The sequence below is a fragment of the Amblyomma mixtum genome, chromosome 4, assembly GCF_055824585.1.
Source record: "Amblyomma mixtum isolate Tamu chromosome 4, ASM5582458v1, whole genome shotgun sequence".
NCBI classification, from domain to species: domain Eukaryota; kingdom Metazoa; phylum Arthropoda; class Arachnida; order Ixodida; family Ixodidae; genus Amblyomma; species Amblyomma mixtum.
The window spans coordinates 134,659,443-134,676,704 of record NC_143015.1 but is presented as its reverse complement, the minus strand read 5'-3'; the positions used below and the strand labels follow the sequence as shown (position 1 = coordinate 134,676,704).

The 17,262-nt window shown below is 47.3% G+C and overlaps 1 protein-coding gene across 1 annotated transcript in view; it reads left to right on the top strand.

The window, feature by feature from the left end:
• Positions 1–2,247: 2,247 nt before the first annotated feature.
• The window catches only part of LOC149348304 (uncharacterized), a 36,281-nt gene continuing 21,266 nt past the window's right edge, over positions 2,248–17,262 (top strand). The window contains exons 1-5 of the mRNA XM_089541722.1: positions 2,248–2,362; positions 5,171–5,186; positions 9,513–9,988; positions 10,044–10,103; positions 16,620–16,842. Coding sequence (XP_089397848.1) covers positions 2,248–2,362; positions 5,171–5,186; positions 9,513–9,988; positions 10,044–10,103; positions 16,620–16,842 — 890 coding nt within the window. The remainder of the gene's footprint in view (positions 2,363–5,170; positions 5,187–9,512; positions 9,989–10,043; positions 10,104–16,619; positions 16,843–17,262) is intronic.

Sequence of the window (17,262 nt, the reverse complement as noted above, 5' to 3'; positions counted from 1 at the left end):
AAGGCCCCACCCAGGCCGGCGTCGTCAATTGTAGTGGGTTTCTTAACACCGGTGTGACGCACCTTTCAAGTGCGCGTGGTGAGTCACTCTTTGCTGGCTTCCTCACACGTTCGTTTTCAGCATAAAGGTGTTGACTTAGTGCAAGGCAGTGTTCCGGTATGGCCTGGACTTAAGTTACGCTTAACTCGGCCGCACTCTGGGTTGTTCGGAGGCTTAGCCCGAGGTCGGGGGATGGAGCCCCGACCGTTGCGGCTGCATGAGTACTCTGACATCTGCTCTGGCGTTGTGGTGCGCCCGCGCGCTATATATGCGATGTCAGTACATGTTAAATGCTTCTAGTGGTCGAAAGGAATCTCTAGCTATTAATAACGTCCTGTTTCATATCTTTCACTGCAGCTTTCGAACGTTGAACCAAACGCCACATGCCATATTGTTTTGTGAAAATTTTCACCTCAACAAAAGCATGAAGCCTATATGTGTGTAATACGTTTAAAAGCATTTTTTTTCTGGCCGTGGCCAGCTGTAATGGCTGATGCAAGGAGGTGGGGGGGGGGAGGGGAACAATTTAAGGAAGCGAAAAGGGGGGGGGGGAAGCGCCATGGTATCGTAGAGCAATCTAGCTGCGAATGCATGCCATGTGTACCTTCTTCCTCTCACACGCCGCAGAAAACATTTGCCCGAGCGCAATGTAAAGATAGACGCCATGAATTAAATGAATTTAGGTGCGGTTCGAAATACTTCGTACGGAATTGCCGAGAGAAGCGGTGAGTGCTTAGGAGACCTCAAGTGCTGACAGTGCCTTAAGAAAGGGGCCCCCATGTTTCGTTACTGGACGAATGCATATAGAAAATTCCATCGCTTCATGTCGCAATGAGGCACTTTCTGTGTCAAATATGAACCCTTGAATTCCGATTCCGCTCCTCCGCAACCATTATAAGCCTTGTTCTTATCAATAAGTTCTGATCACTTCTTGACGCGGTAGTTTATGGCTCGAGCTGCTAAAACAAACCAGCGCCACAACAAAGAGAACCAAATGAGCGAAGTGCTTGCTTCGGACTTTGATTATTAAGGATCGAAATTAAAAATGCCGCTTTTACCTGGTAACTGTCTGTATTCTCCGGACCACATACTGACGACCAAGAAGAAACATTCGCCAGTTGGTGCTTGTCGGATATGGCTCAGGTACGATAACTGTCGCGCGAAACACGCAGTGGTCGAGAGCTGAAAACTCCGCAGGGGAGGTGCTAGATGAAAGCTCAAGTTGACTAAACACAGTTCTGGCGAAAGGATGAAGCATCCACCCACAAATACCAATTTTTTTCTTTTCTCTTTAGGCAGATCTAGTTGCTGCAGAGCCGCGGTCCACCCATATTGTTAAATACCTGCTTTATTAAAACCACGTTCAATTTTTGTGCGATCTCTGTGCTTTTCCGAGCCCTTACGAGACAAGCCGTATATCTTGTCAAAGCACGTGGGTTAGAGATGCGTGTCGGCTCCATGTGGTGAATGAATGAAGAACTAATTCATAGCTCAACCTCATCTTAGTTTTCTGTGTACTCTTTTATATAGACTTCATTTCACCTTTATATCGATAATTCCGTGAATTATTCCGTCGTTTTTCTTTTCCGCGTGAGAGTAGAAATGGATTGGCCATTTATTCGGGACACAGAGCTCGTGTTGACACCATCATGTTTGACTGCAATTTCCGAAATTCTTTTCAATGGCAATTGAGTGGTGAGTGACAGAGCGAAGAAAGCAGCTGGGATGCAAGCTTCTTGAGTCTTGTGGAAGATGTTCGTGCTTGCGCGGAAGCATTGCTTTTTGAGCCAAGTAGCTATGGCCAGAGGTCTCTTTTTTAGCGCTCTATAAAACACTTAGCGCTCTAGAACTAGAAGTCAAGAGACTGACGCGTTGTGTACAGTCCACGTACACCTCTCCAGAATTCGGGAACGGTACGTGCCAAGGAATGCAGGAGCCTTTGCCGCAACCTCCTTCATTCAATAGACATTTTCGAGGTATAAGAAGCAATCTAGAAATCACGAAAAAGCGCGCGAATTCTCCGGCATTGCTCTCAGCCCGAGTTCACCTCTAAATTGAGCAAACAGTACAATGTCTAGTACACCTCCATGCGCCCTATACACCTACGTAGATGTCTACACGATTCAAGAAAACCAATCGTCGTCGTTGTCTGTTCTCCGAGTAATTAACCCTATTTTTCCTTTGCATGATGCCAGTTCCCTGATCAGCATGTCGACCGAAAGTGTGATCTATCACCGGGCGCCGGGCGCCTCCGATCAGAGCGGACAGGGCCCGTACGATTACACTGCAGCTAGCACGCAGTACCTCACGGCCGGACCTCCAGGTACCCATTGCTGATGACGCTTCCACCCCAAACCATCGAGTTGACCTGAGCTTGCAGATGCTAGCTTCATCATTCGCTGTCTATGGGCTAAGCAGCAACTTTTACGTACTCATGAGCAGTTCATCTCAGTGTATATAGATGGCGCCACGTTTTGTAGATTGGTAGGTTTTCTAATGCAGCATGCAGGTTGCTCTTGGAAGCTTTTGGAGTGCAAGGCCAACGGTGATGTTCCGCAACCTCGGGCAGGCGACGCTTTCCAAAGCTTAGAAATATTAACCTGCAAAAGAAAAGTCAAGCGCCATGCATAGCCGTGCTAGATATCGCACCTGGCGTGCGTTGGAGCTGCCCCACTGCGAAATCTTGTTTCTGCTGGTGCCACCTTTGCAGCATACAGTTAATGAATGCAATAATACAGTGGTTTGGAGAGAATGAAGCTGTGGTAATAAGATGAACATATTTTATTTCACGGTATTTTACATATTCAGTTATTTCAGTTTTTCAAACATTTCATTATTTTGGTTGAGGGGAGCTCCAAGGGGCATTGTGAACATTAAAAACCTCGGGTTCGGCAGACGCAACTGCTACGGCCATCAAGCACATTCTTCAATGCTATGAACGCGCGCCCAAAACTATTGTCACTGAATGGACTCCAGGTCACGCGTACGAGTTAGGGGGCAATGACGCAGCATACGTCGCGGCTGCTTCGGCAGGTGGATGTCCACGTTCACCTCTCTCCTACCATTCCTTCATACTTATTTGACATTGGGCGGTCAATACACCCCTTCACTTTCCCTGATGCACAACAAATGAACCTGACTTCGCAACCTCAGTCGGGGTTAAGTGCAGGCGGCCGCGCCCGCCTCTCTTTTTACACTCAAGGCCCCTCTCACCCGATATCACGAGGTCTTTCTGATTAAGCTCCTCGCCCACGCGGCTTATACACCCCATGTTCTGGCTCGCTGGTGTCGCTACACAGAATAAATGATTACTCGCCCTCATCGCACGATGCTAACGCACGTCGGAATATCCCACCATCTTTGCGACTGCCCTGGCTTCGCTGGCGGAAGTGTCACCGTTAGTGGCCTGATTAGAGCAGTTTGAAGCTACTGACTTTTGAGCAAACATTGATTGAAGACACTGTCGACTATTCGTTACCCCCTCTCATGACCATGCGGCTTTTTACCTAATGAACGACTTTCAACTCAACTCAATATTTTTGGGAACGCTCGCTGCCACAGGCTTATATTTTAAACTTCAAAATAGATAAATCGATGGTTTCGAGTTCTGCCTTAAAAAATGCTAGTGGTTCAGCATTGCTGAGCGCGAAGTGTTGTGCGAGAGCACGCTGGGCCACTCATATTTCGGGTGTGGGCCAAGGAGATTTTAGGGGCGTCCCAGGTCGGTGCCGAACGTAGGTGCACCCAGTTGTCAAATTTTCGGAGGTGGATCAACCCGATTTGTGGAGGAGGCTAATTCTATTTTGATACTCGGCCAAGCCCTCCTTCCACACAGGCACACCCATATTCATCGGCAATCAAATTAAGCCAAGGTCATTCCAAGGGCAAATTTCGGCTGTCCTAACCATATTTGGGGCATGTGCGTTACCGTGTGTTATCTTTCTTATCCTGCAAGACCATCCACAAATTGAGTTTTTTTTTGGTGTCTCATACGTCTTTAAAGTCTTACCAAGGTCACTCCTTGGTCGCATTTCGGGTGTTCCTAACCATGTTTGGGACATGTCTCATGTGCCATACCATGTGTTGCCTTCCCTAGGACCACGGCCATCCCCAAATTTGAGATTTGCTTTTATCCATTGCCTTGCACACCCATTCCCTTATTAAGACTGGCTGAGGCCTGAATTTCTTCGCGCGAGACATCGTCGAAATTACTGGGGGTAAGCTAGAAGTGCTTTCGAACTAATAAATCTCATTTCCCCTCAAATGCATTCTTCAGCGCATTTACACAGGAAGCAACACAAACCAAAAGACAGGCACACAGGACGAACGTTGAAGGATGCTTTTGGTGTTCCGTCTGTGCGCGTGTAGATTAATGTTCTGCCGTCCTGCTTAAATGACCCGAAAAAATTTCTTTCAAACTGCACCAAGAAATATCCCGTCTCTCTGCAATAGATCGAATCACCGATTCTATTCTGTTTGTTGAGCCTGTGCGTAGAAATTGTTCACGAACATATTACTACGTGAAGCACACGACACAACGTGAAAGACACCAGAATAGCAACTGGTGGCTGTTCTTAATTTCTACATATAAAGTGGAGGCACTAAATATGATGCTGGTCTTATTCACATGGGTGTAGTGGATTCAGCCGCCAATTGCGGTTGACTGCTCGGTAAGAACTATTTTCAGCGTGCGTAAATAAATATATATATTTCTCTTAGCAAACTGGCATAAAAAATAGAATACTTGCAGTGCATTTTCCCTAAACATTCTCTTTGGGTGGCCTCTTTAAATTGGAAAGTGAGGTTGAAATGTTAGTGTCTCTGCACTCTAAAATGACTTTTTCTCAAACTGAGGTGGAGGATTTTTAAATCTTGCCTCATCCCATGCCAACATTTTAAGAAGCTCTTTTGCTCAAATTTATTTTCTATTACAGGGGTGCGACTTGAGCACCTTAAAAGATAAATTTTTCTCCTGCATATTTGTTCACGCTGAGTGCTGAACACTTGTTTAAGCCCAGATAAACAATGCAATGAGTGTAAGGCTTACTATAGCGTATTTAGTAGCACGAATTTCTTAAGATAGTCTCAAAGCATCCTGCTTAGAGTTTTTGTTTTTGTACCGGACTTTCAGATTCCAAGCATCCGTCGTAAGTATAGCCATTTTTCTTGTAATTAAAGGTAATTAGCTAAAGTGAAGAAGCGCAAGTGCTTTTTTGTTGCTGAGTAATTTGGCTGAACTCGATTGGACTTTGTTGGTAGTTTGTTTGGAACAAAAATTATATAACAAATGATGTCGTCTTAAAAATAACAATATAAAGTCGAAGAAAACTTGTTAAAATGCCACAGTAATTTAATCAGTACCGTCTGCACCATGGTTTACATCAGCAGAAATGTTCACGGTGATACTGTTGTTGGCTACTTCCAGCAGTTGTCGGGAACGAGCACACAGTGGCCATGGAATCTTAAAGCGCTAAGAAAATCGCAGAACATTGACTTGTGTAAAATCATATTAGCATCCACTGAGATGCCATGCAATTTTATGTTGTACAAATGACTTGAGAAAATAGCTCGTAACATTGTTATCACTCAACTAACATGCATCGTGGAAGTAGTGGTGAAGAACAGACTCAGAGAGCACATTTGTCACAGCATACAAGCTTCTTGTGTTCCCATTCACTACTTCAGCTGCCAGACTTCACTCCCCTTGCAACAACTATCATAATTCAACATGGCACTATGAAGAGCATTTTTGGATAGCCTGCAACCTCACGCGGCACACAAATTGCGATCCAATATGTTTTATTTGTACGGATTAATCAGGGCCGTGTGTATTAGTTTTCTAAAATTCAAAACAGCGTCCAGGCTATTATGTATTCCGATTTCTTTCCGGTTGGTTTGGCACCATCAAAGAGGCTTCTAGAATTCGGATTGCAATGCCGGATATTTTGTAGTAATTATTTCCTTTAGTCTGATGCAGTGGTCCACGGCTGGTTTTCCCTGACAAAAAACTGCCATATGGTATGTTTAGCTGCGTAGCACTCTTAATGGAGTGAAACCCGTGAAGTACATAAACATACCCAACAGTTCTGGACAAAAGCATTTCTGAGTGGCAAACCGTTTATGACGGCACTTTTTTTCATATAACCCAAAATTTCACTATAAGAATCAATATATCCGCAGACCAACCGACGGCAGCCTTGCATTTATTTTTCTATATTAACGTTCTTGCTACCGCCAGAAGCGTCTCCCATTCGTTTTCTATGGAAGTCTCATGTGCTCATTGCCGTCGATGCAAACACTCTAAAAGAAAGATATCCTACATATCAGAAGAATGGACTATTACCTTCAATATTTCTAAAGCAGTACCTTACAATTTTTCGATTTTCAAAATTGTTGTCCCAGAATGTTGCGCATCTCTAAGACCGACCTCATGGTAGCCCAACGATCGCAATGGGCGCATGGTGACGTGTCTGAGGCTTCGCATGTCGGGCTGCTGAAGGTCTGAAAGGTTTAACAGCTTGCGCTGAAAAATTAAGAAGTGCTTACACTATGCTGCTTGACATACTAAGCGGAGCTGTCGCCATGCGGCCGGCTGTAATCCACTAATGCCTATAACCTACAGTATAGTTTAATACCTACAAACATTGCTGCCACCCGCACTACCGCAACGATAGCAATGAGTGCTCGATCACGTGAATGGCGCTGCTCCCTTTGGAGGCGCATGTAAGGTGATAACAGGTGGTCGTCACGTGACTGATCACATGACCATTCTCTCAATGATGATGGTCTACGCATTGAATCTGGTGGAGAGAGCTCTGTATAACGTAGTGGATTCTCATGCTCCTGTCGACACGCGCGTCTCCCTGGCACCCCCGTGGCAGTGGCGATGTAGCCGCACGTGTTACGTGTTACCACCGGTAATCCGAGTGCATTTAGATTGACTTTAATTAGAGAACCTCCAAAATCCTGCAAAGATTGCTTCCGTTTATGGCGCACCACTTAATTCAGGCGCGCCCAGGCGCGCCCAGACGCACACCATTTGGGCAGAAAGATTCCTATATTTCTGCTTGAGTTTCCGTAGCGTGTTCTAACCTAATACCTTACGATAGTCTCCTCATTCGGTCGAAAATTGCAGCTAACGTCTTTTTGAATAAACAGCGCGAAGACGAGCACAAAGTACAAGGAAACGGACGACACAGCGCTGGTCTTTGTGCTCGTCTTCCTTCGCGCTGTTTATTCAAGATGCTTAACCAACTAGCCCGCGAAAACGTGTTAACGTAACGTCTTTTGTTCATGAATAAGCTGGCCCTTACCTGTTTAAGGGCTACTCAGTCGGTTTATACAATGCCTAAGCCGTTACATCCTTAGGGGCTGTTCATGGATTCGTGAAGGTTTACCTGTTCGAAATCCTATTTAGAACTAGTAGATATTACCGAATAACAGTGTGCGTCTTATGCTTTCATTGATTTGTATTCACTTTTTTTTTTGAATTCCAGAGTGCACTGCTCGAATTTTTATTACGTTTGTCATTTTTGTTCGCCCACCTGCTATGGTCCCTGATGGGACTGGCAGCATTGCAAATAAATAAATAAATAAATAAATAAATAAATAAATAAATAAATAAATAAATAAATAAATAAATAAATATGTTACCCCGTGATCTCATTTACTGTTTTATGTCTCACGCAGGCAAAGTGACATGATCTCAACCACGGGGACAATAATGTGCTGCTTCGTCGCCCTGTTTGTCTTGCTAGCGATCTTCACGTCAGTGGTCCTTGTAATGGGTAAGCGGTGACTTGTCCCCTCAGCGCATTGACATATGACGTCGTATTTTGCTCCTGCAACCTTCACCTCCTCTGTGCTGGTCGGTTTCGTGTCCGCAGTTCGATCCTTTATGGAAAAGTGTCGTCGTTGTAACTGAAGGAAGAATGAAAAGGAAAATGCACGGGCCTGTCCAGTGGCTCAAGCTGAGCCACAATCACTGCTACGTGCCGACAGAGGAGAGTTGAAAAAGACGTGAGAGGACAGATTGAAAGAGGCGCGTGTCAGAAAACCTTGTCCGCTGAACGAAGCCAGTTTTAAGAGCAGATACCCAGTTCACAACCATGGAAGAGTTTCAAAGGCGGCTTAAAATTTATAGTGTGGACATGGGTGTCGCTTTCTTGCATTTTTTTGTCTGAGGAAATTAAAGGCGCAGTAAAAATTCTTAACTGCTTCACTTCGCGATGGACACCTCAACACAGCGCGAGGGAAGGAAGGAAGGTGGGAGTGAAAGAAAGAGGGAAAGACGTGCATAAAAATTCGCTGTGGCTTAGCTTGGTAAAGCCCGGTAATTGCGAAAGCAATATCCGTACCTACGCCATGGTGCAGCTGGTAGTGTAGCTGGTGGTGGTGCTTGTGGTTAGACTTGTGGTGATGCATCGGTTATACAATCCAATCCAATCTAATCCAATTCAATCCACTCCAATTCAATTCAATCCAATCCATTCCAATCTAATCTAATCTAATGTAATCTAATCCAATCCAGTCCATTCCAGCCAGTTCAATCCAATATAATCTAATCCAATCTAATGCAATCAGGGTCAAATGAAAGTCAATACTGGTCACGGCCGCGGCACGATGGTGGTTCCGGCCGCGGCACGGCAAAGGCATGAAAGTGCAAGAAAGTGCTTTCGCAATAATAGAGAGGTCCAGAATAATTTCGATCAAGTGGAGATTTCGATCACCTGGAGACGCAGCGGCGAATGGCGGCGGCTATGAGTTTCGGCTTGGGCATGCAGGATTTCGCCAGGAGCGCGCGCAGTGAGAGCAGCGCGCTTCCCCGGCTGCGGAGCTGGTTACGAGGGACATGCTCTAAAAGTGGTAGAGGCTCTACGGCAACGTACTTCCGTTCAGGTCTTTTACTCACTCCGAGATGAGAGCCTAATTCCTGAAGTTTCCTCCAGGTCACCGCTTTACCGTAACTGACTAGCTGAGCAACAAGCGCTTCTTCTCCACCACTCAAAGAAAATGAAACTCCCTGCAGACCTTTCGGGCTCACCCAGAACAAATAGTTGCAGCACTACCTCCACACATCCTTACCCACAAACTCTCCCCGGAAGGACGACCTCAAACTTATAGACACAGACTAGGACTACTTGAACCACATGACAACGCATGATGCATTTTAAGGAAAGTGCACACTTGTGACCCCCCATGCTGTTACTTGTCCGGAAGCATTTCAACACATTGTGAATGCTATTTAGGTGAACGCGGTACCTTCCGGTCGAGGCATAAAACGGCGCAGGCGTTGTAGCGCCTGCCCGCGGTGATAGCAGTGGGTAGGCAGCAGTCACTGCAAGCGTGGCTGACCACGCCACTGCTCTTTACCGGTGTACCAGATTCGGGGATTGACTTCGGCGCCGAGACGGATACGCCGGGTGATCCGGACAGATACACTCCGCCACCCACCAATCCTGGCCCCGTGTTAGTCGTGCCGGACCATCCTATGGCGTCGAGGACCACTACCGAGAGGACGACGAAGGCGGCGACTACGGTGGCGACGACGACCACTACCGAGAAGAGGACGACGGTGGCGACTACGGTGGCGACGAGGACCACTACAGAGACGACGACGACAGCGGCGACTACGGTGGCGACGAGGACCACTACAGAGACGACGACGACAGCGGCGACTACGATGGCAACGAGGACCACTACCGAGAAGACGACGACGGCCGTGACTACGATGGCGACGATGGCGACGAGGACGACGACGGTGACAACGATGCCGACAAAGAAGCCTTCGAAGAAGCCTTCGGGGAAGCCTTCGAAGAGGCCTTCGAAGAAAACGAAGCGGACGAGGAGAACGACCACGGTGTCTACGACTGCCGCCACGCTGACAGCACACACTACCGAGAGCACGACGACGGCCGCGTCTACGATGGCGACGGGGACGGCGACGACGGTGACAACGATGCCGACGAAGGAGCCTTCGAAGGAAACGAAGATGACGGGGAGAGTGACCACGGTGTCGCCGACTACCGCCACGCCGACGGCACCTACCGTGTCGCCCAGGATAGGTGAGTGTTCTAGCGCGCCCCGTGATGAGTCGCAGTATGCGTGAAACACGATCATCAGCATTGGAGGAAAGGGGCAGGGAGGCGCACGAGCTGGGAAAGAAAATTGAAAAAATTGGTTTGGTTTATGGGGTTGAACGTCCCAAAGCGACTCAGGCTATGAAAGACGCCGTAGTGGAGGGCTCCGGAAATTTCGATCACCTGGGGTTCTTTAACGTCCACTGACATCGCACAGTACACAGGCCTCTAGAATTTCTCCTCCAAAGAAATTCAACCGCCGCAGCCGGGATCGAACCCGCGTCTTTCAGGTCAGCAGCCGAGCAGCATAACCACTCAGCCAAAAAATGTTCTTGAGGAAATAAAAGGCACAGTACTGTCTAATTTTAGAGCGTAGGCGCCCGTTTCTACGTTTCACGGCGTCGCTGTTGCCGTTGCCGTCGTCCGTTGTAACCAGCAGTGGACACCCTTTAAGCTTCGAAAGCAATAGAACGGGGGCTAGGAAAGGAGAAAATAAAAGCGCAACCTCCTCCCCTCCTTAGCAACCGGAGCGCCAGTGGTGGGCGCAGCTGTGCATAGCAACCGTGACGTTACACAGTAGTGGTAGAACGAGCGCCCGCGCCGGCGGTTGCAGCTACACCTCCGCCCATTCGCCAGACGTCTCGTTGCAGTCGAGGGAGTGCGATGCATGGTTCCGAAGCGGACAAGTGATTCCGCGCCAAGCGGTTCGGGGAAGCGGCAGTGGGTTGACCACAAGGCTTTCGCCAAGCACGCTTTAGAATTTCCAAAGTGTCTTCGGTATTTTTTTGCTGCACAGCTGCAGAGTCCGAGGAAGTAGCCGTTGCTCTAGCGGTGGCGGAGGGCTATAGAACCGGGCGGTCGCTAGCAATACTCACCGACTCTCAAACAGCCTGCCGAAATTACATGAATGGCAGGATAGGTCGTCACGCGCTCCGTATACTCCTCGCAGCGAGCGACAGAATTAAAAACCAGGAAGAACAAAGCGACAAGATCCCACACAAAATTGTGTGGGTACCGGGGCATACGGGGGTGGCAGGGAACCAAGAGGCCGACAGGATAGCTCGAGGATACATTACTTTCCGAGCATCCGATGAGCCCGCGGAACTCGCGCCAGCACCCACGGATTACTCGGCCATACTACAAAACTACAGAGGCAGAAGATTGCGGTATCCCCCACCGCACAAATCTCTCAGCAGAGAGGAAGCTGTCACTTGGAGACAATTACAAACAGGCTCTTTCCCAAACCTACATATACTAAACAAAATGCACCCTACCATATACGCGGACAAATGTCCCTGGTGCGACGGAAAACCTACTCTCTATCACATCACATGGGCCTGCCAAAAGATAGACGTGGTCCCCAAAATACAAAACCCGAGTGCGGAGCAGTGGGAGACTCTGCTGTCCAGCGACCGCTGTGAAGACCAAGAAGGTCTGGTACAGCGAGCTCAACGGGCGGCAGTGGCCAGCGGAGCCCTGGACTGAGGGCAACCGACCACTGATTAGAGGCGGACGACTTCGACAGAGAAGACTCCTGGGGGTAAAATCAAGGAGAAAACGTCTCTGAAGATGCTCCCAAACCGCAGGAAAAAGGACTAGAGTAAAATAAAGTTTTTCCTTCCTTCCTTCCTTCCTTCCTTGAGGTAAGGAAATGCGCAGTATCTCTCTCCCACAGCTGCGAAACCAATATAGCGGGGGCTTTGAAAGCTGATTGTAAAATTTGTAAATTGGTTTTTGAGGAAAGGAAATACGCAGTATCTGTCTCACACATTTCGGTGGACACCTGAACCAGAGGGAAGGCACACAACTGCCCTCTTGGGAAAGTGGACACCTCAGTCGTGCTTTAAACTACGTGGCGATAGTGACAGATGTGCGCTGCATGCTATGGCACCGACAACGTTGTGCCAGAAACGCAGCCACCTGCCAGGGTGGCAGGGTGGATGGGGACTTTAATGTAGATATAAAGACAAGCGGGAATTTGTTACCTCTTATGAGAGAGAACATCCCGTTCATCTGGCTCGTATCGGCTGTCATGGCTAAGACACTATACAAAGGGGAGGGACAGCACCTCCGAAAGCTACAGACCAACACTTACAACAACCCATGAAGACTACACGCAATAGACCCGGAGTCATTTGACTCACAATGCAAATTCTGCGGGGAGAAGGTGAATCTGTACCATATGGTATGGGCCTGCCAACGAAATCTGGCGATCACTGTTAATAACGAGCCAACGCAGGAGGGGTGGGAGGCAGCTGTGACCATCTCGGACGAAACGAGTCAAAAGCAACTCATCGAAAGAGCTCGGACAGCAGCCTACGGCAATGGGGATCCGGAAAGAGAGCTCCAACCGCCGCTACAACCTCCTAAACTATTTCATTAAAACATTTTCACCTATCCCACAGCTGTGACAATTTCGCGAAATACTTGCGCAGACCTCGTATTTGAGAAGCAAACATTGCTGCAGCAAGTCGAGCATACGCGTATATGCATCTATTTCTCTGTCCACAAAGCTTCCTTCATGACAATCAAGAACTGTTACTGGAGTGAAGCTGGAGCAGCTGATGAGCTGCGCTGAAATTTCGCATTAGGAAGTAACGTAATAGTCGGCAATTTTTTTTAGTGGGCACTTCAACCACGTCGCAAGAGAAGGCAGGAAGGTAGGCGTGAGAAAATACAGGACTGCTTTCAGCCGAGATGGTGCGCCCACCTTTGCGGTTCGAGAGTAATAAATCAAAAAGGTGTATTATAAACGAAGAACAGAGCGGTACCCATACACACTGAGATATAAATGGACCGCGGCAAGGAATTTAAATGTATTCATACTGGTGAACAGCGCAAAAAAGGCGGGACAAGAAGACAAGCGCTGAATATATCAACTGGGTTTATTGAAGGACGGAAGGGTATATATACAAAAACATAACACAAAGAAGTAAGAGATAGTGTGAAAAGGGCCGTGAAAATCAAAACTTATGTCACATGTGAAGTGATGTAAGCCAATTCCTTGTTGCTAAGTGCCACGGAAGGACTGCTGATGCATTCGACACCTTGCCTGTGGATGTGATGCGCTTCCATTATTTCGCGCGTGAGTTTATCTTTATGGCGGAACAGAACTTCGGTTTTCTTGTACTCCGGTGCGCACTTGCACTTTTTGCAGCGGAACTTTGTGCGCGGAAGCCCGCCGTCCTGTTCCCATTTCCTTTCTTGCTCCCTTTCATGATGGCATTTGCACTCTTGACAATGAGCAGCAACGTGGCTAAGAGGGTCACTTTTCCTTGTGTTTTTATGCTCCATGAGCCTTTTGTTTACGCATCTGCCGGTCTGCCCGACGTAAACAGCACCGCAAGAGAAGGGAATTTTGTACACCACGTTTTCTGCACATGGTACAGAGGGTGAAACATGGCGTACATGGCAGCCTTCCTTCTTCTCTTCATTAGCCTGTGCAACCTGCTTGCACATGGAGCTCAGTTTGTGGGGAGCAGAAAACACAACGTCGACATCATACCTGCCGGCAACCTTCTTGAGACCGTGAGACAAGCCGTGCGTGTAAGGAACCACCGCTGGTATTTTCACCTTCTTGCCTTCATTGGGTCGGCCATTTTCTACAAATTTTATCAGCTTTTCGGAAGCCCTGGAAATTATTTCATCCGGATAACCATTTGCGCGTAATCTGCAAACCTGCATTGTGATGCTATCAGCAGTCTTCTAATGGCACGACTTTTTGATAGCGGATTTCAGGCACGATACCGCTATACCTTGTTTTATAAGTTTGGAGTGACACGATAAAAATTCAACAATGGTTTTTCAGACCTCGGGCAATAATACCAGCAAACATGTCCACGTTCAATAAATAAAGCCAAATCCAAAAACTGAAGCTGATTGCCGCTTGGAACCTCAGTTGTAAACTTGTAAAATTTGTAAAAAATGGCCGACCCAATGAAGGCAAGAAGGTGAAAAGACCAGCGGTGGTTCCTTACACGCACGGCTTGTCTCACGGTCTCAAGAAGGTTGCCGGCAGGTATGATGTCGATGTTGTGTTTTCTGCTCCCCACAAACTGAGCTCCATGTGCAAGCAGGTTGCACAGGCTAAGGAAGAGAAGAAGGAAGGCTGCCAGGTACGCCATGTTTCACCCTCTGTACCATGTGCAGAAAACGTGGTGTACAAAATTCCCTTCTCTTGCGGTGCTGTTCACGTCGGGCAGACCGGCAGATGCGTAAACAAAAGGCTCATGGAGCATGAAAACACAAGGAAAAGTGACCCTCTTAGCCACGTTGCTGCTCATTGTCAAGAGTGCAAATGCCATCATGAAAGGGAGCAAGAACGGAAATCGGAACAGGACGGCGGGCTTCCGCGCACAAAGTTCCGCTGCAAAAAGTGCAAGTGCGCACCGGAGTACAAGAAAACCAAAGTTCTGTTCCGCCATAAAGATAAACTCACGCGCGAAATAATGGAAGCGCATCACATCCACAGGCAAGGTGTCGAATGCATCAGCAGTCCTTCCGTGGCACTTAGCAACAAGGAATTGGCTTACATCACTTCACATGTGACATAAGTTTTGATTTTCACGGCCCTTTTCACACTATCTCTTACTTCTTTGTGTTATGTTTTTGTATATATACCCTTCCGTCCTTCAATAAACCCAGTTGATAGTCAGCGCTTGTCTTGTTGTTGTCCCGCCTTTTTTGCGCTGTTCACCAGTATGAATGCATACCAACTCGCCCAGATCTCAGCCTTACTAAATTTAAATGTATGATTTTAAAGCGATATGCTACATTTTCTATTTAGCAATATAGTGCTGTATTCTACCGTGCAACCTACTGCATCAGTCGTAAGACCTTATTAACTTTATGAGTGATTTTAATACGCTTGGATTCTCGGAATAGAATCAATTTTAAATTATTTTTTGAAATGAGATAAATTCAATTCAAATGCCACCGGCCGACCGGGGCACGTGGCGGTCTCCGGAAGGTGGTAGTTTGGTACAAGAAACATCCTTCTTCAGGTTTGAGAGAGCCAAGCCAGAGGAATTAGCCTAGAATTTCTTTTTTGCAACAAAATTGGTGGCGGCGCAGAAAAAAGACCGACAACTAGCAGAGAACGAATGCCGTCCGCCCCTCTCTTGAATTAGAAGAAAGAACCTGTTCAATGACCTCACTGCCGTCACAGTGAAGGCTTGGGTGCCTGCGCAGAAAGCGATGAGATTAAAAGTGCAAATGGGCTTTCAGTTGAAATTTCACCGCTTTTAAGCGTGCACTTGGCTATTATATTTTGCGCTAAGATCATAACACACCGTGCTTGTCACGGCCTTTAACAATTATTCAATATATACCGACATGGCATGGTATATTAACGTCTTCGCATTTCGCCAGCACCGAAATTCGGGCGTCACGACCGGAATTTGACCTTTCTGCTCTGGTATAAGCAGCGGATAGCCAAAGCATGCGAACCACTGTAACGGGTCTAGAAGCATAAAACATACTACGGGGGTTAAAAGTCTTCAGAACGATTGAGTGAAAACAGATTCTGATAACTTTCAATTACTTGCGTCCAGTTGAAACCTCTGGAATGTAGAGTCGTACTTAGGTTCTCCAATGTTATCAGTTAGTGAAATTGGGCGAATACTGACAGACGCAGCACGCGATAAGACCGCATTCCGCGCTTTAGCAAAGCTTTAGCAACATTAGGCTAAGGTCGCGCGCCTGTTCGGTGTCAAGCTCTTCTTCACGTCTGTCTACAGGTTCCGACATTAACGTTTATGTGCACAGAATGGGGCCTAAAATCATTTCATGCTTAATAATCGTGAACTAATCAGTAGTCTAGATTTGATATAAATATTGTTGAGAAATATGTGCAGATTTGCTTCGTAGTTCTAGGTAGGGGGCTATATTAATATTTCTTGCACTAACACTCGCTACAAAGCGGTGCCATACATCAGCGTCCATACTAAACCTAGTGACACACCAGAAACACGCAATGTCCTCCTTTAAACAAATCCTACGAAGGCGCCTGAGTTGCCTACGTTGTAGCGTTCCTGACTGGCAACCCAGAGCTCATGAGTTCGACTCCCTAGTAAATTTCGCCAATTTTCTTCCCAGCGTCATAAAACTACTATAAATCTTTGTTTGTCGCAATTATAATTTGGTCGCGCTACTATCTGACAGTCCCAATTTAACTCGTGTTTTAACCTTTTTCATTGCGCAGCTCAATTTGTGACGTCACGACCCTTTCGACCCTTCGTGAATTAGTGTGACATCGCGCACTGTTATTCCTGAGTAGTACGGCACAAGAAAGTAATTCGTTGTAAGAAAAGACAAACTTATCACGGGGTGAGAGAGAGTTATGTACGCAGATGAGATTATGAAGTGTGCTGAGATAACGGTGGGGCCAGCTAAGACTGGTGAGAATTAAACAAAGATCCCTGCAAGAAGTCACGTCCTCCAGCGGAGGCAAGTGGGCTGATGACGATAATGACGATGAGATGTTGGCATCTTCTTGCGCAGCCATGGACCAGCAGCCCTTAGTGTGCACCATGGGCTCCAGGACGAACTCGGTGCTGCAGTTCCCAGCAGATGGCCTCTGCGAGTACATCTTCTTCGACTCAGTCGAGAAGGATAACCGTAACCCGCTGGCCTACCCCAACCGGTGGAGCCAAGACCTGCGCGTCTTCATCGACGCCTATGCTCGATTCAGCATAACGGCCTTCGGCATCGGCTTCGCCTTCGCGTAAGGGGAAGATACCTTTAGCTATGACAATTGGAGAAACACAGCTGAAGCGCTGTGGTACAACTCAATTTCACTGCATCCGTCCAGTATCAATGCCCGCACTGGTGATGTGAAGCATGGATAGGTCATGGAAGCAGCGAACGCAAGCATTCGATATTTATGAAACACTCCGTATATAAAACGGCACGTATGGCGTCTGCAGTCAACAGCGGCGCACTCTTGAATGCGAGCGCAGATGACTAGTGCTCATGCCGTAGCCCAAGCATGCAGATATGACACACGCCTGGGTGAGATGCCTGCCATTTTTTTTTTGCCTGCCTTCGGACAAGCACCTTCAACGACGGCGAAGGTGATTTTCACCCGCCAATAGTGAGTTGCGGCACCGTTGCGATTCTGCTATAGAAATCCTGCTAGACCAGC